At 44.3% G+C, this 22,760-nt stretch overlaps 1 protein-coding gene across 1 annotated transcript in view; it reads right to left on the bottom strand.

The window, feature by feature from the left end:
• The window catches only part of NPR1 (natriuretic peptide receptor 1), a 118,702-nt gene that overhangs the window by 60,466 nt on the left and 35,476 nt on the right, over nucleotides 1-22,760 (bottom strand). Inside the window, exons 2-6 of the mRNA XM_033924395.1 lie at nucleotides 18,797-18,996; nucleotides 17,157-17,270; nucleotides 6,375-6,510; nucleotides 1,750-1,844; nucleotides 72-204 (exon numbers count right to left, since the gene is read on the bottom strand). Of these exons, the coding sequence (XP_033780286.1) occupies nucleotides 72-204; nucleotides 1,750-1,844; nucleotides 6,375-6,510; nucleotides 17,157-17,270; nucleotides 18,797-18,996 (678 nt within the window). The remainder of the gene's footprint in view (nucleotides 1-71; nucleotides 205-1,749; nucleotides 1,845-6,374; nucleotides 6,511-17,156; nucleotides 17,271-18,796; nucleotides 18,997-22,760) is intronic.

Raw genomic sequence — 22,760 nt, 5'->3', positions numbered from 1 at the left:
CAGGCGTCAAACATACGAGCCCCCTACGAGTGAAACCCCAGTCATAGCATTAGAGGAAATAGTTCTAAAACCTTGGCAGGCAGGATCCTCGTTCTCAAAGCCACAAGGCGGCACGTCCTTAGGGATAATATTTCCTGGCCAGTGGATTTCCACACCAGGAACTGGGATAATCTTCTTCAAGGATCCACTGTAATTGGATACAATCTGGGAGAACATAGTAAGATAAGAGGAAGTATTTATGTCCGGAAACATTGAATACCTTGTTACTTCTGCATATGCTGAATTATTCACAGACCATTAATTGTAGAAATGGTGAACAGGCTTAGAATAATTGTGAGTGTAGATGATTTATTTTCAGTAGAACCTTGGTGTCTATTAGTGGAGGGATGAGGACGACTGTTCATTAGAAATCTTAAGCCTTAGGAAGCAGAATATTATAATTCATCTATAACATGTATTTGAGGAGGGTAAGAACAGAATGCATTACAAAGATGAATGTTATGATTCTATCTGCAATATATTCGTATCATTAAAAGACATAGCGTACCCTGAGTGGAAAAAATGGGATGCAAACAAAATCCATCTGGCACATAACTGATTTGGAGGAGGAGCCTAATGGTTAGTCCTTCAGGCTGACTACTAGGGAAGCCAGGGTTCAAATCCCAGTGTGGCTCCTTGTGACCTTAAGCAAGTCACTTAATCCTCCAATGTTTCACAAACTTAAGATTGTGAGCCCTTCAGGGGCAGGGGGAAAACAAAACAAAACACTAGTGTACCTCAATGGAACTCACCAACAGCTGCTACTGAAAAAGGGTTTTATTGATTGATTTTTGGATTTGAATTTAACCCACATGCATGTACTGAACAGCAAGATACCGCCAAGAATGGTACAGCCGGGTGGGATAGCGGGAGGCATAAGGGTGCATCGGAGAGTATTTTCCATGCTACGTGCCACTCTACAAAGGTCTGGGGCTAATTTACTAAGTTTTTTTATTCTCATTCTACGTCTATAGATACAACCTTAAGGCTCACCCAGGAGGTAATGAGAAAATGTTGATCATTGCAGGGCACAGAGCAGTGGCGCCCCTCCCCCGCCCCCTGCCATGCGTGTGCGCCCCTTCCCTCTACCCTTTTAACTTCGGCACGAGCAGCCACCAACTTACTACCCACGTCGGCTTCGGCACTCTGACGTCACTTCTTAGGCGCGGGTCCCGGAAGTGACAGCGTCAAAGAGACAGAGTCAAAGCCATCGTGGGCAGCAAATTGGTGGTAGCTCGCACCGAAGTTAAAAAGGTAGAGAGGAAGGGAAGGGGGAAGGAGAAAGGGGGGGGAAGGAAAGTGAAAAGGGGCACTCCTCCCCACCCCACCCCCCGTTACTGACCTTGGCACAGAGCAGCAGTGAGCTAGAAGAGCTTACATGTGCATAACTCTCTGAAAAGTAGCAGACCAACCCGGGAATGGAGCCCACACTTTCACATTTGAGCAGCAGCTTACTGGGATTGAAGCCCAGATTGCTGTTGGGGGTTGTGAGGGCAGTGGAAGAAAAGAGCCATCCTCATCTTTCGGGGCGTCCTTTCGAAATCTAATGTCTTTCATTTGAATTTTTGTCAGTGATCGCACCCTTGCCTCACAGAGTATGAAACGGCAAGATACTGGGAAGGAGGGGGGTTTCAATTATTTGAACAGGCTGACATTATTGGGAGTAAGGTACAGCAAATTCTGATGATCCATGAAAGCCTGTCCACCTACCTGAAAATTTCCTTCCCCGCTATCCACCATGTCCCAGAGAGAGTAATCATTTTCTCGATCTCCGTTTTTATCAATTGTAATGAAACCGCTAACACCTGCAGAAGGAGCCAGAGAAAGAGGGTCAGACCATAGACAGGGTATAACCTCTCACACCAACAGGGGGAGCTAGAGAGAGAGAGGATGAGAGCACAGACATTGTATAATCTCTCACACCTGCAGAGGGAGTCAGAGAGAAAGAGAGACCAGCCATTACATAACCCCTTATACCCTCAAGGGAGCCAGAGAAAGAGGGGGAGAGTCGGCCATCAGAGGAATGAATGATCTCTCATTGAGCTATCTTTTACCATACTATGTCTGAGAATGCGGAACATTGGTTAGAACTGCAGTCTCAGCACCCTGGGGTTGTGGGTTCAAACCCACACTGCTTCTTGTGACCCTGGCTAGTCACCTAATCCCCCCTTTGCCCCAGGTACATTAGATAGATTGTGAGCCCACCGGGACAGACAGGGAGAAATGCTTCAATACCTGAATAAATTCAAGTATACCATTCTGAGTTCCCCAATATAGAAAATTGAATAAATAAATAGTGTGACAAGTTTCAGCCTCTGTAACCAAAGCTGGTATTGTGACATCATAATGCCTCATTCCACCAATACCAAAGAGCCAACCTCATCAGTGATGTCACAATGGCTTGCTTGCCCTTTACTTGGCTCACTTTTATTACATTTTTATTTCTAGAGTGGCACAGTGGTTAAAGCTACAGCCTTGGCACCTTGAGGTTGTGGGTTCACACCCCCACTGCTCCTTGTGACCCTGGGCAAGTCACTTAATCCCCTCGGTACATTAGATAGATTGTGTGAGCCCACCAGGACAGAGAGGGGAAAATGTTTGAGTACCTGAATAAATAAATTCATGTAAACCGTTCTGGGAGCAGTGGCATAGTAAGGGGTGTGTGGACTGCTCCTATCCACCACGCCATGTCATCCCTCCCCCACCCCCCACCCCGTACCTCTGTATTATCTTCACTAGCACGAGCAACTTCTGCCTGTTCCTCGCGTCAGCCCGGTTCCCCTCTGAATCACTTCCGGGTCACGGGGCCAGGAAGTGATGTCAAAGGGAAATCCAACGCTGGTGGGGGAGCGTGGGGGTGGAGAGGGAGAGCACAAGTGTAGAAGGGGGTCGGGAAGGAGAGGGGTGAGGGCGGGAAGCGCCACCGCCTGGGAGAATGGTACAGAAAAGTGAATGAATGGATTTAAGTAAATCAATACATAATGGTGTGGGGAGGTGGAACAGTGGGCTGAAAACCAGGGAGGCTTCAAAATCTCACTGTTGCTCTTTATAACATTGGGCAAGTCACTTAACCCTTGATTTTTATGTTTCTACGATTGCTAACTCTACTTGAAATATAACACACCTAGAGTTACCCGTGAAAAGGTTGTGAACCATATCCAAATTATTCAAATAAATAAAATATTATGTGAGGCTAGTGATAGGGGAAAGGAGGGAGACTCCGTGATACCATGTGAGGCCACCGATAAGAACATAAGAATTGCCACTGCTGGGTCAGACCAGAGGTCCATCGTGTCCACGCGTTGGCCCTTAGGTCAAAGACCAGTGCCCTAACTGAGACCAACCCTACCTGTGTACGTTCTGGTTCAGCAGGAACTTGTCTAACTCTGTGGATTCCTGAGGGATAGAGGGATCGTGGGGTACTGAGTAAACCAACCTGGTCGTGCATGTGCAAGACCGGAGGGCTAGGACTTCGATAGGAGGGCAGAACTTAAATGGGAAACCAAGGTGACAGGGGAGCCCTTCTGATGATTCAGACAGGCCTTGACCTGTTTTTGGCCACCGCGGGAGCGGACTGCTGGGCAGGATGGACCTGTGGTCTGACCCGGCAGAGGCACTGCTTATGTTCTTATGTTCTTATGTTCTGTCTTGAATCCCTTGAGGCTGTTTTCTCATACAACAGCCTCCAGAAGAGCGTTCCAGTTTTCTACCACTCTCTGGGTGAAGAATAACTTCCTTATGTTTGTACAAAATCTATCCCCTTTTAACTTTAGAGAGTGCCATCTCATTCTCTCTACCTTGGAGAGGGTGAACAACCTGTCTTTATCTACTATATCTATTCCCTTCATTATCTTGAATGTTTCGATCATGTCCCCTCTCAGGGGGAATAAGAGATTCTGTGACAGCACGTGAAGACAGTGATGAGGGGAAGGAGGAAGACTCCATCACAGTGTGCGAGGTCAGCAAGAATATGTGAGAGTTGGAAAGGGGAGGAGGAAATGGAAAGAAGAAAAAAAAAAAAAAAAAACCAAGAGAGAAAAAAAAAAAAAAGTGAGAAGTGAAGTAATAAAAACCTCTCGGGATTCTTGACAGACACTAAATCATAGCTGTGGCATTTCAACAGTATTAATTAACATTCTACCACACTGGCGAGACTCATCTCTGAGCCAGCTAAAGCCCAGCGATGGTGGGGGCGGGAGAGCAACGTTTGTAAGTCAGATTCTAATTCTCCAGGCCACGGCAGTCTGATTCCACAGCCACGACTGGACTTGAAGAATACAACCTCAAGATAAGAGCAGTTCAGAGTCAGATTGAGAAGGAGAACAGGAAAAAAAAAAAATTGTGTGTGTAGGGTGGGAGGGGGGGGGAATAAAAGAGGAAAAGATGAAGCGGATATAGTGTCAGCAAGGCATGGATTAGCAAGGTACTGGGCCCTAGGGGAGACATGATTGAAGTCTACAAAATCCTGAGTGGAGTAGAACGGGTACAAGTGGATCAATTTCTCACTCCGTCGAAAATTACAAAGACTAGGGGACACACAATGACATTACCATACCATACCAACTCTTGTACCCCGTAAACGTCAGCTATGATTTATTGCGGCTTGTACAATAATAGAATTGTTACAGAGACATAGATATTGTATAGAAAATGCATGGAAGATATCATGCAGGGGACTGCATGGGAATGGGTCAATGCACTGAGAGAAAAAGGTGAGTTTTCAGTGCTGAATTGGAAGTATGGGTGTTTGTCGCAGGCGGCCTAGAAGGTTGTTCCATTCTGGGCCCCCTGAAATGCAAAGAGAGCCTTCCTTCAAACACAGCTAGTGGAGGGGGTGGTAGTTTCCTTCGTTGGATTGGCCACTGTGAGGACGGGCTTGATTGACCATTGGTCTGACCCAGTAAGGCTATTCTTATCTTGCAATTGTCTTTGTTGTGTTTTAAGTATATTTTATATTGTAAACTCTTTTGACCATTTTGTATAGTAAAGGCCATACAACAAAATCTAGTTTTATATTGATTTTGTTGCATTATATAAACACCGGTTTAGCTCCTAATAAACTACCATTTAATTTCCTGAACTGTCACCCGTACTATTTCCAGTTCCTCTAATCTCCACTCAAATGAGAGTATGATCAGATCACATCGTGCTTTTGACATCGACCTCCACTTTTTTTTTCTGAATTATGCTTCATTCAGCAACGAGAGATCTGCGGTACTTGAGAATAGTATTATTATGTGCGCTTGAATAACAAGTGTAGTCTTTTGTCCAAGACGACTTGTTCTCCATGTTTCAATGACCAGCCTCTTTCTAGGAAACTCTTCCCTTATTATCTAGAGTAACGACATCTGAGAAATGTAAATTCCCTCCCAATATCAAAGGCTCTCATCAAATACTCCTAAATTCTCAGCCGCTTCCTGAAAGAATGGCTTTGAGTATTTTCTGAGATAAGATAAGATCCCTATCTTTCCGTGCCGATTACTCCTTGTACTCCTCATAAGACATTTCGATCACTGGATGCTCATCATCTTTCCACTCGGGCCCCTCAGCTCCACAGGACTACAGATGACTCAATGTTCTTTCTTTTGGCAGCCCCCTCCCTGTGAGACCCCCCTCTTGGCTCTCAGAACACAGTAGACTTTTGCGAAGATCACTCTAAAAATGCACCTGTTCAATCTAGCATTTGGAGACTTGGCAGGAGAGTAGCTGGTAGTCAAGATTCACAACTCTACTCTTAAGCTTTTGCTGGCCCTCTCTATTTGGCCAAGTAATCTTGGGGTTTTTTTTCTCTTCGCTTTCCTGTCTGAATTGTAGTTCCTTTCTGTTTCATATATTATTTTTGAATTGTAAACTGTTCGTTTGGGGACCGAAAGGGTGATTGATCGATGGAATGGTCTTCCACGTCAGGTAGTTGAGGCCAGTACCACGCTCGACTTCAAGGAACGATGGGACCGTCTGGTGGGGTCGCTCCAGAGGAATGCTTAAAAGATGGATTCTCGAGGAGGGAGGGTTCTTGAGTGGGCAGACTAGTTGGGCCGTCGGAACCTTTTCTGCCGTCTTACTCTATGTTTCTAACTCTGCTGTGCGTTTTGTTTTCCGACCTCCCTTCATGGCTAGGCACTAACAATATCTGGGGGGAAAATCCATTTTTATTTCCTGAAAGGTTTTCTAATTAAGCAATGTTCTTCTAGTATGGCACAAAGCAGGGGACCCTACAATACCTCTGGCACACAGCAGGGGCACCACAATCCCTCCGGCTCTCCAGGCTATGATACAGAGGGATGACTGAATTACTGACGGTATATTTATTGTGTAATATTTTCTTTTGGCCTTACCATAAAATGTCCTGTTCCACATCTCCATGACGACTGCAGTCCCATTGCTTATGGAGCCTCCTTTCGCCAGCGTCTTGTTCACTGCTTCTGCGTACATCATAATCCCATCATAGAAGCCAGCGGTAATGTAATTCATCTAAAAACAAGACAAAATAATCAACCCTGCTCTCTCATACCGTCTCTCAAACTGTATATATAAGCGCACAGTCACCGCTGAGACTGCCCCGTGTCTCCGCTCTCTTACAGTGCTGCCTGATTCGCCGATTCGAATCGATTCATTGTCTGAAAAAAATAAATAAATCAGACTCGCCGATTCAGAAGTGATGCGACAAAGAAAAGGCCCTGCCAGGGCTGGCCACAAGCAGCCTGTTTACAGAGCTGCCGCTTTGGGTAAGGGAGGGGGGTTGTCCAGTCAGGACTGCTGACGTTGCGGGGGCTGGGGGGGGAAGAGGATTTTTTTTTTTTGCTGGTTGGGTGAGTTGCCCAGATAATTGGGATTCTACTGTAATTGCAATAATAATATTTTCATAAGTACATATAAGTACATAAGTACATAAGTAGTCGCCTCCGCCGGGGCAGACCAGAGGTCCATCTAGCCCGGCGGTCCGCTCACGCGGTGGCCCATCAGGCATATTGCCTGATCTGCGGTCCTTTGACTAATTTTATGCCTACCTCAACACTTATCTCTAAACTTTCCACTGCTCTTATCTGTACCCCTCAATCCCTTTGTCCTCCAGGAACCTATCCAGGTCATCCTTGAAACCCTGTACTGTGCTATTTCTTATCACGGCCTCCGGAAGGGTGTTCCATGTGTCCACCACCCTCTGTGTGAAGAAGAATTTCCTTGCGTTTGTTTTAAACCTGTCCCCCTTCAATTTCATCGAGTGACCCCTTGTTCTTGTGGTTTCTTTCAAATTGAAAAATCTATCCTTGTCAACCTTTTCGATGCCCCTCAGGATCTTGAAGGTCTCTATCATATCTCCTCTGAGTCTCCGCTTTTCCAGGGAGAACAACCCCAGCTTCTTCAGTCTGTCAGTGTATGTAAGGTTTTCCATACCCTTAATCAGTTTAGTTGCTCTTCTCTGGACTCTCTCAAGCATTGCCATGTCCTTTTTGAGGTACGGTGACCAGTACTGTACACAGTATTCCAGGTGCGGGCGCACCATAGCCCGGTACAGTGGCAGGATGACTTCCTTCGTTCTGGTCGAGATACCCTTCTTAATGATACCTAACATTTGATTTGCTTTCCTCGAGGCTGTGGCGCATTGTGCCGACGCCTTCAGTGTTGTGTCTACCATCACTCCCAGGTCTCTTTCAAGGTTACTGACCCCTAGCATTGATCCCCCCATTTTGTAAGTGAACATCGGGTTCCTTCTCCCTATATGCATGACCTTGCATTTCCCTACATTGAAGCTCATTTGCCACTTTTTCGCCCATTCTTCCAATGTCGTAAGATCCCTTTGGAGATTCTCGCAGTCTACCGTGGTTTCAACCTTGCTGAATAGTTTGGTGTCATCTGCGAATTTGATGACCTCGCATTTTGTTCCCGCCTCCAGGTCGTCAATGAATATATTAAACAGGAGCGGTCCCAGCACTGACCCTTGAGGAACCCCGCTCGTGACCCCTTGCCAGTCCGAGTAGTGGCCCTTTACACCAACCCTCTGCTTCCTGTCTGCCAGCCAGTTTTTGATCCATCGGTGGACCTCCCCTCGCACCCCGTGATTCCATAGCTTCTTGAGCAACCGCTCATGTGGTACCTTATCGAAGGCTTTTTGGAAGTCTAGGTAGATTATGTCTATGGGTTCACCTTTGTCCACCTGGTTATTTACCCCCTCAAAGAAGTACAATAAGTTTGTGAGGCACGACCTACCCTTGCAGAACCCATGCTGGCTCGACCTTAGCTGTCCATTTTTTTCGATATGGTCACAGATGCTGTCCTTGATCAGCGCCTCCATCATCTTTCCCGGGACCGATGTGAGGCTTACCGGCCTATAGTTTCCCGGGTCGCCCCTTGAACCCTTCTTGAAGATGGGCGTGACATTTGCTATTTTCCAGTCCTCCGGGATCTCTCCAGTTTTTAGGGATAGGTTGCATATTTGCTGAAGTGTCTCTGCTATTTCATTCCTTAATTCCTTGAGCACCCTTGGGTGAATGCCGTCCGGGCCTTCATGTGATGTTTATCTTCATTTCTCATATACACTTCTCCCTCAATAGTCGCAGGGGTTAGGGACAGAGCCGGCCCGCGAATATTAAAAAAACGCAAATAATTCTGGGCCAGTTCTGACCCCCCCTCCCCCCCCGGAATCCCAGACCTTACCTTAAGCCCTCTGACACTCCCCAGAACCGTACCTGGTGATCTAGTGGTCCTTCAGGGCAGGAGCGATCTTGCTACGCTCCTGCCCCATGCAGATCACTCATAGGAAATGGCTACCATGAGCTCCTGTCGTAGTCTCGATAGGGGATTAACAGACCCGCGAAAACAGAAAAAATGCAAATAACTTTTTCATATGTTATTCGCCGTTTTCTATTAAAAACCATCGTGAATATGGTTAAACCCTGAATTACATGGTGGGAGACCTGGCCTGTTCCTGAAGGAGAGGCAAAACACGGTGAACAAAGTGCTGGGAATCAGCAATTTCTCTATGCAAGCTGACGTAATTTTTTTTGGGGGGGAGGAGCCAGCAAGCTAAAAAACCGTGAATATTCGAAACTGCGATTGCTGACACCGTGAATACGGAGGGATAAGTGTTTATTCAATTCAAACATTTCCTTTTTCTGATACAACTCTTAGTCCCTCTCAGTACAGATGAAATTAAATGAATCAAAAACAAAATTACTCTGGCTCGGCCCAAAATTAGCTTACCTGCCCGCCCTCTTCACCCTACCCACAGGCCCTGCTCTACACCTTGAGTTCTCAAGCAAGGTCCTTGGCATCACTATCGACTCCTCCCTTTCCCTCAACGATCACCTGAATTCCCTGGCAAAATCTTGTTTTTTCAGCCTCCACATGCTGAGGAAAGTTAGATCCTATTTTCACCAAAAGCATTTCACCGTCCTTGTACAATCCATCATCCTATCCAAACTCGATTATTGTAACGCCATCTACTTAGGTCTATTGAAAAAAAGTCTTCGCAGACTCCAGCTTATCCAGAACACTGCGGCTAAGCTGATTTTTGCTAAACGCAAATATGACCACGTCTCCCCTCTACTTACCAATCTTCACTGGCTCCCAGTACTTTCCAGAATTCATTTCAAATGCTCCTGCCTGGCTTTCAAGATCATTCACGGCATCCTTCCGCCCCTAATCCCTCTATCCTTCCTCACCCCGACACCAACTACCACCAGATCTGCCCACAGACATAAACTATCCTTCCCCTCTCTACACGGCATCCTCCACGCAGGTAAACTGGGTAGATCCCTCCTCTCCAAAATTACCGGCCTCTGGAACGACCTCACTGTCCCGCTGCGGAACCTGGACTCCCTCCAACTATTCCGAAAACAACTGAAAACATGGCTTTTCTCTAGCATATAATAATCTCTTCTCCTGATTACATCCCCTCTTTTTATGCTTTGTAAACTCTTTCTCTTCTCTCTTCCCATATTTTTTAAACTCTGTAAACCGTGTCGAGCTCCACTTCAGTGGAGAAGATGCGGTATATAAACCTAAGGCTTAGTTTAGTTTAGTGATCTCTTTAGTGACCACCCAAATTGTAAATCTCCTGGAAAAGTCCAGTTATCTTCTGATATAATCTGCCTAGAACTGTAAGGTACAGGCGGAATAGAAGTCACTAATGTAATGTTCTATTACAATAACCCACAGCCCTCTCCTTTGGGTTTTCTGCTCTCTCATACTGCAAGTTTGCCTACCTCAGCTTATTTCCTGAGGCCTTAGTACTTGCTTGGTAGCAATGAGGTTCCCCCGTCCCTCCCACGACAGCTTCGACTGACCTCAGCTGGCTTATTCACTTTTCAACTTCCCCTTAGTTCTGACACCCTCACCCTTCTCCTTGTTCTGTTCCTCTCAACTGAAAGTCAGTTCCACCAGACAATAAAAGACTGATCATAAATTCCTCAGTCAGGTATATTTGCCTTGTGCTGAGTGTGGAGATAAACGTTCCAATTCCACCACTTCCCTTCGCTGTTGCATTTTTTTCCCAGTTATATAACTTTACGCTCATAAATCCCTCACCTCCACATTTCTTACAAACAAGTGTTATTCAATTGCTCCAGCATTAAGGTTTTCAATGACTCTAACCTCCCCCCCCATCCCACCCTTGCGGAGTATGAGCTTTAACCTACCCCAGAGCAATTTGGCAAAGCTTGACACTGGCCCCTTCAATGATGATTCGGGGGAAGTGCAGATGTAACACAGAACTGAAAAAGAAGGGCCTCAAGAAAAGGGAGACTAAAATAAATGCCAAGAGCTTCAGGAAATTAATAAAAACCTCTACCCAGTCCTTCAAATCTCTCTCTCTCTTTCAGAAGAGCCCTCCGCAAAGATTAATGGACATTTCTAGCCTCTCACTTTTCTTCTGGATCCTACAAACACCCTCCAGCAGTATTCATTACAGTGTGTGGAAAATTAAGGTTTCCATGGCAACCCCGGTTCAGTAGAGGCAAGTGGAGTGGGACCCCTACTCAAGCTACATGTTATACCTCCTTCCCTGCTCTTCCTCATTCACTTACAGACATCTACTTTTCAGTTCACATCTCTGTGTGAGAACCTAAGGAACAAAGCATAATCCAAGCAGAGTTATTAACTCTAACAGATCCAAAGTCTTACACACCTCACCTAAGCTGAAGATGCCAAATGAGTTTTTCAAGTGGGAGGACAACTTCTCTGCTCATCTGGAATAATCACTACTAAAAATCCTTTTAATGGAATTTGTCTGCAGCAGTTTCTAGAAGAGGGACATCAGATTTTATCATCTTTGAATGCTCGTCATTTTTCTACTCTGTACCCTTCCCAAACATGAGGGTTATTCTATAAATAGGCCCCCTATTTGGAGCCTATTCTTTAAAGGAAAGTAGGTGCTGATGGAGGTGGCAGAGAAGAAGACTACTGTATATCTGAATTCTAGAAAGCTTGGACAGAGGATCTCCAACAGAGATTTGACAAACGACGTGCAGTTTCGTGGAGTTTCTTGTGACTGACGATGAACTGAGAACTTACTGACTTCTTAAACTAAACTAAACTAAACCTTGGGTTTATATACCGCACCATCTCCACGAATGCGGAGCTCGGCACGGTTTACAGGAAGAAAGATGAGAGAGGAACTACAGTGGAGAGATTAAAGAGTTAGGTGTAAAGGGGGAAGGTGAGAGGCCTAAGAGGGGGGAAGTGTTACAGTTTTGAGAATAGCCAGGTTTTTAGGTGTTTGCGGAAGAGTTGGAGGGAGCTTGAGGTTCGGAGAGGGGAGGTGAGGTTATTCCAGATCTCAGTGATTCTAAAGACTTCCTCCTACTGTAGCTTTGGAATCTGGGGCCTCTTTGCAGATTGAGTTCTCATCTAAGATATTGGGAGTCTTTTTTGATTCCTCTCTTACCTTTAAGGACCAAATAAATTCCCTGGTCAAGAAATGCTTTTTTAGTTTACGAATGTTGAGGAAGGTTAGACATCTTTTTTCATCATCGACATTTCTCTGTCTTGGTCCAATCAATCATATTATCTCGACTAGATTACTGTAACACTATCGATCTTGGCATCAAAAAGATCTGTCTCCAAAGATTACAATTAATCCAGAATACTGCTGCGAAGCTGATCTTTGGAAAAAGTAAATTTGACCATGTGACCCCTTTGCTCCTGAGTATTCATTGGCTCCCGGTTTATCTTAGAATTCAATTCAAATGTGCCCGCATCTCTTTCAAAATTTTATATGGCATTTTTTTATTCCCCTTGTTCCCTTACAGATTTTCCTTTGCAAGAGGCATTCAACAATTCAAACTCTCCCTTCCATCTAGAAAGTGAATTAAAGGAGATAAAATCTTCAGTCAATCTCTGGCTTTTAAACTTTCTCAACTATGAAATTAACTCCCCTTAATTCTGAAGAGCCCCAGTTCTTTCCAATCTTTCCGCAAACTTCTAAAAACTTTTCTTTTTGCCAAACATTTTGAAAACTAATCTCTTTGAAACTTTTGCTATTACTTTCTTTCGTTTTTATTTAATCATTGTAAACTTTCTTTAGTTTTTATCTAATTGTTGTAAACCGAGCCGAGCTTCCTTAGATTGACGACCCGGTATATAAAATTAAGCTTTAGTTTAGTTTACTTGCTAGTAGCTTTGGCTGCTTGATGAGCTTCTCGAATTAAGTGAAGGTCTTTTTCGCCACCGTAATTTTATGCATGCTGTTAATCTCCCTCCTCTGCAAAAGGAGATAAAGTCGAGTGTATTTAAGTGGCATACTTGTATGTCCCATCACGTGGGATTGAGTTTCCTTGAGGGAGGGATACCCAAAGCTTAACTAGCCCAAGGATTTCCAGAGATAGATGCCCGGGAGTGAAAAGGAAGATAGCCAGATCAACCTAATTCCTGAAAGGGAGGTTCTAGTCTATCCAAGAGGCTAGGTGTGTGGACACGGAAATGGGCTATCCTGAGCCTGCCAAAGTGTTATGTTTTGTTGGACTATGAAGGGGAACTTTACCTTGATGAGGAACTTACTCAACTGATTTGCGTACAAACTGGAACAGATAAAAAGGAGCCTTTCGAAAGGGAAAAGAGACTCCTAGAGGGAAGGGGACTTTCCCTTTTCTGCCTCCTGTGGTCTGACGGACAGTCAGGACGACTCTGGGTGTTCTCAACCTGAGAGAAAGGGGAGCCTATTGCTAGGGCCTTTGGAGCAAGAAGGCATAGAAGTAGTGTACTTGGAAACAGGAACTCAAGGGGAGAAATTCTGGCGTTAAGCCTAACCCTACAAGATGCAGCCTGCATTACTGGTAGGCGGTGAAGGAGATGTGGACTACACTACCGGTAGGTGGCACCGGAGCATCACAACAACATTATGTCAAACTTATGGCAAAACTGGAAGAGATATTTTGTACAAATAACAAAGTAGATTTTTCAGTCACCACCGGTATCTTAACAACATTTTTAATACTGGACTGAAGGAGAAGAGATTTTCACAACTCTTTCAATGTATCCCAAACAGAACTGCTCCCTCAAAACAGCTAACTTTCTCTGTCTACATCACAGTTTCTACTAATAATGGCCACCTACAAACAAGAAATTAGATAAAAGATGCATTCGAAACTCCAGTTTCCACCCTTTACATATAAAAAAAAGTCCACTGTACACAGCTAAAGCCACACAATACTATCTTACATGCTGTGATTCATGAGATTGGGACAAACATCTCCAAGTCATGACTGAATCCTCCAAACAAAGCCTGCAACCCTACAATCATCTACAGTAAGGTCACTCCCCCTTCACTTAAAATACCAAGGCCAAACCTACTGCAGTACAAAGAAAAGAAAACCACCGAGAGGGACCTTGTAATGAAGTACAATACAAAACTGGAAACATAAAAACAAAACATGATCTACAGCCACTACTCCTGGAGGACGAGTCAGTGAAAGATTCCTTGATCTGTCAGTAGTGGTTTTCCGACATAATCTAGCCAAATACAAGCTTGTGCCAGAAACTCAGAAAGAGAATAGCACATGTGCCTGCAATGTACCCAGCTGCAACCCGTGCCAGAACAGGAGGAGCATTCTGGGTCCTGCATCAGAACAATACCACTCAAAGTACTAAGGGATGAGCTAGTCAGAGAAACCCCCAGTGGCAGCTGTTCTTTAGAAGAAAGTATTAAAAAGTGAGTGCGGGGAGGTGCTAAAAAGCTTCCACCCCAAGGGGGGGAGGGAACCAGTCAAGATGTTTGAGATGAAGTGTGGTAGATTTCTCATCCAGGGGCTCATGAAAGACCTTGGTCCTCTTCATCAGAGACCAACGAACAGAAAGAGTGCAGAAGCCCAGAAGTAATGCCAATTTCCCTTGGACACAGAAAAAAAAAAAGAGATTCTAAATTTGTAGGAGCTCAGCATGCCAGAACCCAGTTTAAGGACAGATCCTAAGGAGGATCCCAAGGAGAGAGACCAGTTGAGAGATCCACATAAAAAAGAATGGAGAATGGTGGAACCAGGGTGAGACTGAGAATCCATGTTGATGACCTGGTGTGAGAGGAAGTCCTAGGTGCATCCTGCTGGCCTTAGTCCAGAGGGGTTATGAATAGAGTGGACCGAGAGGTAGACCAAATCCCAGACATTAAGAAGAGGGCTTACCAGTTTGTGGAGTATCTACACAAAGATAGAGGAGTGGATAAGATGACTCGGCTCTCCTGAAGAACCTTTAGCCAGAGAATTTCACACTGATATCAAGCAAGTGGAGGAGGTGGGGCTGTTTGTAGGTTCTCATCAAATGAGAACACAGAGGCTGGCGAGACCTTATGAGGTCTGAGCTTTTGAGGATCATTGTCGGATAATGAAATGAAATTCAGAAAATGGGTCACTATACATGAAGAAGCTTGGAGGTTCAAGTTCAATGTATTTAATATACATCGTTGCACTTCAAGGAAAAAACAATAAGGTTAAATTACAATAGAATTTGCAGAGGGAAATTAGGGAAAAGGAAAAAAATGGGAGAAAAAACCCCCCATAATAAAGTGTGTATAGAACAGGGGTGGACAACTCTGGTCCTCGAGGGCCACAATCCAGTTGGGTTTTCAGGATTTCCCCAATGAATATGCATTGAAAGCAGTGCATGCAAATAGATCTCATGCATATTCATTGGGGGAATCCTGAAAACCCGACTGGATTCCGGCCCTCAAGGACCAGAGTTGCCTACCCCTGAGTGTATACAGAAAGTAATTAAAAGAGCAGGGCAGGATGTGGAAAAGGAATGAAAGCAACATAATTCAGTGGACTGACTGGAGAGTGAGGGAGGATCACCTCAGAAGTCTATTCACACTTTAGGATAGGGGTGTTAAAGTCCTTCCTTGAGTGCCGCAATCCAGTCAGGTTTTCAGGATTTCCTCAATGAATATGCATGAGATCTATTAGCATACAACAGGGGTGTCAAAGTCCCTCCTCGAGGGCCGCAAGCCAGTGGGGTTTTCAGGATTTCTTCAATGAATATGCATGAGATCTATTTGCATGCACTGCTTTCATTGTATGCTAATAGATCTCATGCATATTCATTGGGGAAATCCTGAAAACCCGACAGGATTGCAGCCCTCGAGGAAGGACTTTGACAACCCCTGCTGTAGGAAATGGGAAGACTGGGCGATCAAGTGGCAGATGAAATTTAATGTGGACAAATGAAAAGTGAAAAAAAAAAAAAAAGCAAGACAAAACTGCAGGGGAATAAAATCATGCCTTCATCCCTCCAGTAGTCAACCTTTTTGGCACTTATTCACTGTAAAAACAGGTCTAGCCCCAGACATTCAAACTGTGCCGTGGACGTAGTCTTAAAATGTTTGATTAGGGCAGAAAAGCGTCCAAATCATAAGCCCGCCCAAGTCCTGCCCAGATCACACCTCTAACAAGACTCCTGCAGAAAATAGATTTTGGAAATAGGGAATTGGAAGGAATTAGCGAGAAAACATGCATCTGCCCCTTTATGCTACTTTCTGGATGTTTTTCTTTTTTTTTTTTTTTTATGTGCCCCATACATGAACAAATGTAACCTCGGTTTTCCAAAAAACACAGAGGATACAAAATAAAGCTGCAAGAGGGAGAAGGAAAAGCGACATCAGGAAATACTTCTTCCTAGAGAGGATGGCGACAGAATTTTGTTTAAAAGCATGGGACAAAACACAGGAGATTCCTATATGGAAAGAGGACAGAATCATAGTATTGAGAGCAGCTCCATTCAAAGCAAAACATATGGACTTTCATACTTTAAGAGGGGCTTTTTTTTTTGGGGGGGAAGGGGGGAGAAACTTGCACAGGCAGCAGGTACAAGTCTATAAAGAAAAAGAGGGGGGAAAGGGTGACCCACACAGAGTCGCAGGTATAATCCTGGCCACCTTTCTGGACAGACTGGTTTGGGCCTTGCTAATGTTAGGGTTGCCATATGGCTCCAGAAAAAGGAGGATGGATCGAGACATCAGGGATTTACTTCCGTTGCTTTCCCTGGAAGTATAACCCTTGTCTCAATCCATCCTCTTTTTTTCTGGAGCCCTATGGTAACCCTAGCTTATGTTTACCTGCCGTCATTCGCTATGTTTTTTTCCTGGTTAACTAGATTACATTCAGGTTCTTCCCGACGTTATTTAACACGTTGACAGCTCGCGACTGTTGTGAAACAAGCTAGGCAAAGCTGTGATCAAACAATCCCCCAATAACTCCAACATTGAAACTAGTCATTGCCCGTTGGATCTCTTCTCTCCTTTGGGATCATGGATATATCAACTGCTGCTGTTAGTAGGAGACTCTCCTCCTCTGGCCACTGTAAATGCGTTATAAAGAAAGGCCACCAAGGTAGGGTTGCGGACCCCCTAGACCCGCCCCAGGCCTACGCCCACAATTTCAGGGTTGCTTTTCAAAACGCAGACAAAGTGCCTGGTTTTGAAAAGCCGTCCAGGACCCCTGGACATGCCCTCAAAAGGAGGACATGTCCGGGAATCCACGGGCTTAGCCAACAGAGTCATCCGGCCCTGCTTTACGCCTCTTATTCCCGAGAGCTAGCACCCCAAGACTGTCCAGCATAGCATTAGCCCCTTTGCAACATATAAGCTAGGCTCTCCAGTTGTAGCTGTCAGTTTAACCCTCTATCTTCAGGGTTCATACCAGGCCATCCTCTGAGGTGAAGTTAAAATGCTCAGCAGAATAATTCTTCAGATCGTGAAGAAATTCAGCATACTCTGGGTTCTCTGGCTCCTTGTAGGTGATAATCATCACTGCCTGAAAGACAAGAAAACATCACAACTCAGAGAAGCATCTGAGCTCCAGGGACACTTAATTGTGTACGAGATAGCTAGTGCCTCCCGAGATATACAGCATTTCCCCGAAAATAAGACAGTGTCTCATATTAATTTTGAGTCCAACAAACGCACTAGGGCTTATTTTCGGGGACGTCTTATTTTTTTTCATGTACAACAATCATCTCTCCCTTCCTCTCCTCTACTCCAATTCTTCCTCTTTCCTTTCTCCCCTCCCTCCCCCCCCCCCCCACCATGTGCAGCTTCATTCTCATCCATCCCCATGTGCAGCAGAACCCCACTGACCCTCCCACCGTGAGACTGACATACCTCCGCTACAAGGCCTCCTACAGCAGCAGGGGTAGGAGTTGCTGAATCGACAAGTCCAATTTTTTCAGCAAATCAGGCAGCACTAGTGTCCGGGAGTGTCAGGGACTTTTTTTTTTTGGGGGGGGGCAATCTTAACTAGGGTTTATTTGGGGGGCTTATATTAGAAGCATCTTTAAAAATCATGCTAGGGCTTACTTTTGGGATTGGTCTTATTTTCGGGGAAACAGGGTACTTAAGAGTGAGGGATTAGAGATTGCCAAAGTGTTTTATGCAGCTGTGTTTCTGTGTATATCCGATAACAGTATGTGTTCCACCTGCGTCTGAATAATCAGCAAGGAAACAGTACCAGCCCAGCACAATGCACGGCTCTCTTACGCCACTTCCAACCTAACTCAAAGCATCCCAAAACACAAAAGACGGACACTGTTCTGCTCCCATACTGCTGAAAATAGAGCTTTCCTTGAGTATAGGATAAATCAATGGCAGTATGTATACAGAGAAACCACTAGATTCAGTTTTTCAATTAGTAAATGTAGTTATTAAATTAATAAATGTAGTTATTAAATTGGTAATAGGTCTTGACACAATTTTCCATCCTGAATTGGATGGAGTCGTATTTAGTATGGAAGTCCCAGAGGGTATGTCGGGGACTGTTTAGATCTGAGATAAGGAGCCCAAAGTATGGGGTCCTGCAAGGGACAACATCGTGCCCAAAGTTATTTAGTATTTATGGATGGGATATAAATAGACCAATAGAACTTTTAACTCCATATGGGCATATCAAGCAGAAAAACTGTGGAAAGCATTTCCAACTAATATTAACCAGCAATCTCATTTTAAATGTTTCAAAAAAGACCCAAAGACCTATCTTTTTCAAGACCGCTGTGAACCTCATGGAGGGATTGGCGGTATACAAATAAATATTGTATAAACTTTTGTTGATATTCTGGTTTTCTACTCCCAAGTGTCCTTCTATGTTTTGTCGTACCTTTTCTACCTGTGGTCATTAAGGCCTGCTCATCTTTACAGCCCTAGTGAATGACCATAAATCCTTCTGCATTACATCTTAGCTGCCACATCCTCTTAGTGCCACTATCTGCAGCTTCACCCCAGGCCCCAGAGATGGTAAACACGACCCATCGTGCAAAACAATCAAATGTTGTTGTTTTTTTTTTTTACCTTGAATGCTTCCTTGGCAATGGCATCGTCTGCATCACCCCGTTTCCAAGGTTTCTGTGGGTCCAAAGAGTGAGACTCCTGCAAGCTGGCACCAAAGACATCGATGAAAAAGAAGGCGTAGTCTCCCGAATTAAGACCCTTATGCCAAGTGTGCAGCATCAACTGTCGAAAATGATCCGGATAACAGCAGATGTATACAACTGGAAGGGAAAGGGAAAAATCAGAGATTATCCCAACAGGGTCACCTGCTGAAAAGGAAAACCCTAAATCTGTACCTTTTAAAACACCGAGGACCAGTGAGCTGGCTTGATTTTAACTAGCTGGCTTGATTTTAACAGAGATTTTGGCAGTTGGAACCCAAGCACAGTACTGGGTAGAGCTTTGGATTCTTGCCCAGAAATAGCTAAGAAGAAAAAATTTAAATTGAATCAGGTTGGGCAGACTGGATGGACCATTCGGGGTCCTTATCTGCCGTCATCTACTATGTTACTATGTTGATACCTCTAGCATGGAGAATTATCAAAGAAGAGTTTCGCTGGACCAGTCCACTCATCATAAGAACATAAGAGTTCCATACTGGGACAGACCAAGGACCATCAAGCCCAGTATTCTGTTTCCATCAGTGGCCAATCCAGGTCACTAGTACCTGGCAGAAACCCAGAGTAGCAACATTCCAGAGCTCAGATTGTGATGTCATAAAGCCTCATTCCACCAATGCCTAAGAGCCAGTCTCATCAGTGATATCACAATGGTTTGATTATCCTATACTTGGCTCACATAAGAATTATCATAATGGGCCAGACCAAAGGTCCATCAAGCCCAGCATCCGGTTTCCAATAGTGGCGAATCCAGGTCCCAAGTACCTGTCAGAAACCCAGAGTAGCAACATTCCAGAGCTCAGATTATGATGCCATAAAGCCTCATTCCACCAATGCCTAAGAGCCAGTCTCATCAGTGATGCTACAATGGCTTGATTATCCTATACTTGGCTCATATAAGAACATAAAAATTGCCATAATGGGCCAGACTGAAGGACCATCAAGCCCAGCATCCGGTTTCCAATAGTGGCGAATCCAGGTCCCAAGTACCTAGCTAGATCCCAAGCATCTATCTAGCCCAGCACCTCATCTCTCACAGTGGCCAATTCAAGTCAAGAGCAAGTAGCTGGTAGATGCCAGTGGGGATGTTCATTTCTCATCAGGGCCAGTCCGATTATTAGGCAAAACTAGGCAGTAACCTAGGGCTGGGAGATATCATGGAGGAGTTATAGTCAGAGCAGAACAGATCACGACAACCAGATAAACTCAAAAGAAACAACAGCAGGGAAATTTGGACGGGGGGGATCAGCTTTCAAACAGCCCATTCACCCAGGTTATTCTGGAAGGATGATGCTGGGGTGATCCTGATTGTGTGGAGGGGAGGGGATGCAGAAGTTAATTGAGGGGAGGGCACAAGATTGAAGACACCTAATTCCCTCGGCATTGGCCTTGTTGCTCGCTCCAAGAGCCAGGACTACAATCAAACTATTGCTGAATCCTGCAAAAAAACTCACCTACTGGTGCCCCTCCCCCCCCCAAGCAAACCCCCTCCCCACCACAGGACTATACCAAACTAAAGCTAAAACTTGTGGAATTCATCTACTGGCCTCCCCTAGTGCCCATCGCCATTGACAATGAGATGGTGGACAAGGAGCAGTTTCTAGTTTCCATACCTACCATAGACCACCAACTCTCCAATCTACTGATCATGACTCTACACTACAAAACTTTCAGAAGAGAAATAAAAACCCTGCTATTCAAGAAATCCATCAAGACAAACTAACACCGCAGGAAGCATTTCAATCTTTCCCAGATCCTACAACCTTCTAACCAAATTATCTAGCTTGTAATGACCCGATACAATGTCTAGATCTCCCCTGAAGCAACCCGGTCTACTTTGTAACGCTCCTGGAAAAGTCCAGATAACCTCTTGTAATCCGCCTTGAACCGCAAAGTAATGGCGATATAAAAGTCACTAATCTAATGTAATGTAATGTCTATGCCCTATGTGGCTAGCACAGCCCTCAGTATGGCACTGCCTAGATATGAAAGATGGCAATTCCTAGTCTGGACCTGACTTGCAGATACACAGTGAAAGTTGTTTGGTTTTTTTACCCACAGGAGTGTATGGCACGGTGGTTAGAGCTACAGCAGACATGTTCTCTGTTATGGGTCCACAATGGTGGAACTCTCTACCACAACATATCACAAATGAAAGAGATCTTCTTTCTTTTAAAAAAAATTTGAAAAATCACCTTTTTAAAGATGTTTTTAATACTCAATATTAAAAATTTTTTTTTGTTTTTTAATCTTTTACTTACCTCTGTTCCCTTATGTTTTTTCCCATATTTGTTTTTCTATATATAACAGATGTAATCTTTGCCCCTCTTTTCCTCCCATTTCAAGTTTGTCCTGTCTTAAATTTGTCGTTACTGAGTTTTAATTTGTATCTTTATATTGTATTCTTTTTTATTTATGTACATCGCTTTGTAAACAGATTCAGCGATAAATCAAATATTAATAAACCTTGAACCTTGTGGGTTCAAATCCCTCACTGCTCCTTCTGATGCTGGGCAACTCACTTAATCCCCTCATTGCCCCAGGTACACTAGATAAAATTTGAGCCTGCTGGGACAGATAGGGAAATATAATAAAGTACCTGAATGTAAAACCACTTAGAATATAAGTGGTACATAAATAAATTGTCAAATTGAACTTTCATGCTTTTCTGGCAAAAAAAAATTCCACAGCTGAGCTGCATAATGGGAATAATTCTAACTTTATTTTTCTATACCGCCATAATCAGACGACTTCTAGGTGTTTCACATTGAAAGAAGGCTGGACATTCAGCTAATTACAAATGTGAGAGGGGAATGTTGCAGAAGATAAATGGGGGGGGGAGGGAATGTAAGCGGGGTTGAGAGGGGAGTGGATGTGAGAGGGGGTTGGGATGGCCTGAGAGATTGTTTTGGGTTTGTAGGGGGGAAAATGCGTAGAACGAAGGTTGGTCTGTTTAGGTGATGAATTTGTCAGAGTGGTTTTGATTGATTTTCGGAATGCGTTGTAGGTCTGTCTTGTTGGAATACTATCTTAAAAGTGTAAATCCACTTTTCAGGTGATAACAAACATAACATAAAATCAACTTATAGACCGCATAACCATGAGGATCTATGCGGTTTACAAAAAATTATCCTAAAATCACAACTGAAACTCTTAGAGAAATTAGTTACCCAAGAATCTAGAAAACAAATAAGTCTTTAGATGCCTTCTGAAACCCAGGTATGAAACAGATGCAGAGAACAACCTACAAAATACTCCTACTTGTTTTCAAAATTAAGTTCTCCCACTCACATGCCTTCTTAGATAAACATCTTATCTCCCATACCCCTTCCAGGGCCCTCAGATCCTCCGATCAGAACTTACTGACGGTTCCTTCGATCAAAGACCTTTATTATATCAGAAACACTACACTTCTCCCTCCGTATTCGCTGTGATAGGGGATTAACAGACCCGCGAATACAGAAAAACCGCGAATAACTTTTTCATATGTTATTTGCTGTTTTCTGTTAAAAACCATCGTGAATACGGTGAAACCACGAACAACATGGTGGGAGACCTGGCTGGTTCCTGAAGGAGAAGAAAGTGCTGGGAATCGGCAATTTTCTCTGTAAACGCTTGGAATCGGCGATTTCTCTATGCAAGCTGATGTCATGGGGTGGGGGGGAGCCAGCAAGCTAAAAACCACGAATAATCGAAACCACGATTGCTGAAACCGCGAATACAGAGGGAGAAGTGTACTTGTTTTCAAAATTAAGTTCTCCCACTCACCTGCCTTCTTAGATAAACATCGTATCTCCCATACCCCTTCCAGGGCCCTCAGATCCTCCGATCAGAGCTTACTGAAGGTTCCCTCGATCAAAGGCCTA

This window comes from Geotrypetes seraphini, chromosome 16 (assembly GCF_902459505.1).
Source record: "Geotrypetes seraphini chromosome 16, aGeoSer1.1, whole genome shotgun sequence".
Lineage (NCBI taxonomy): Eukaryota > Metazoa > Chordata > Amphibia > Gymnophiona > Dermophiidae > Geotrypetes > Geotrypetes seraphini.
This window is presented reverse-complemented; position numbering and strand designations above follow the sequence as displayed.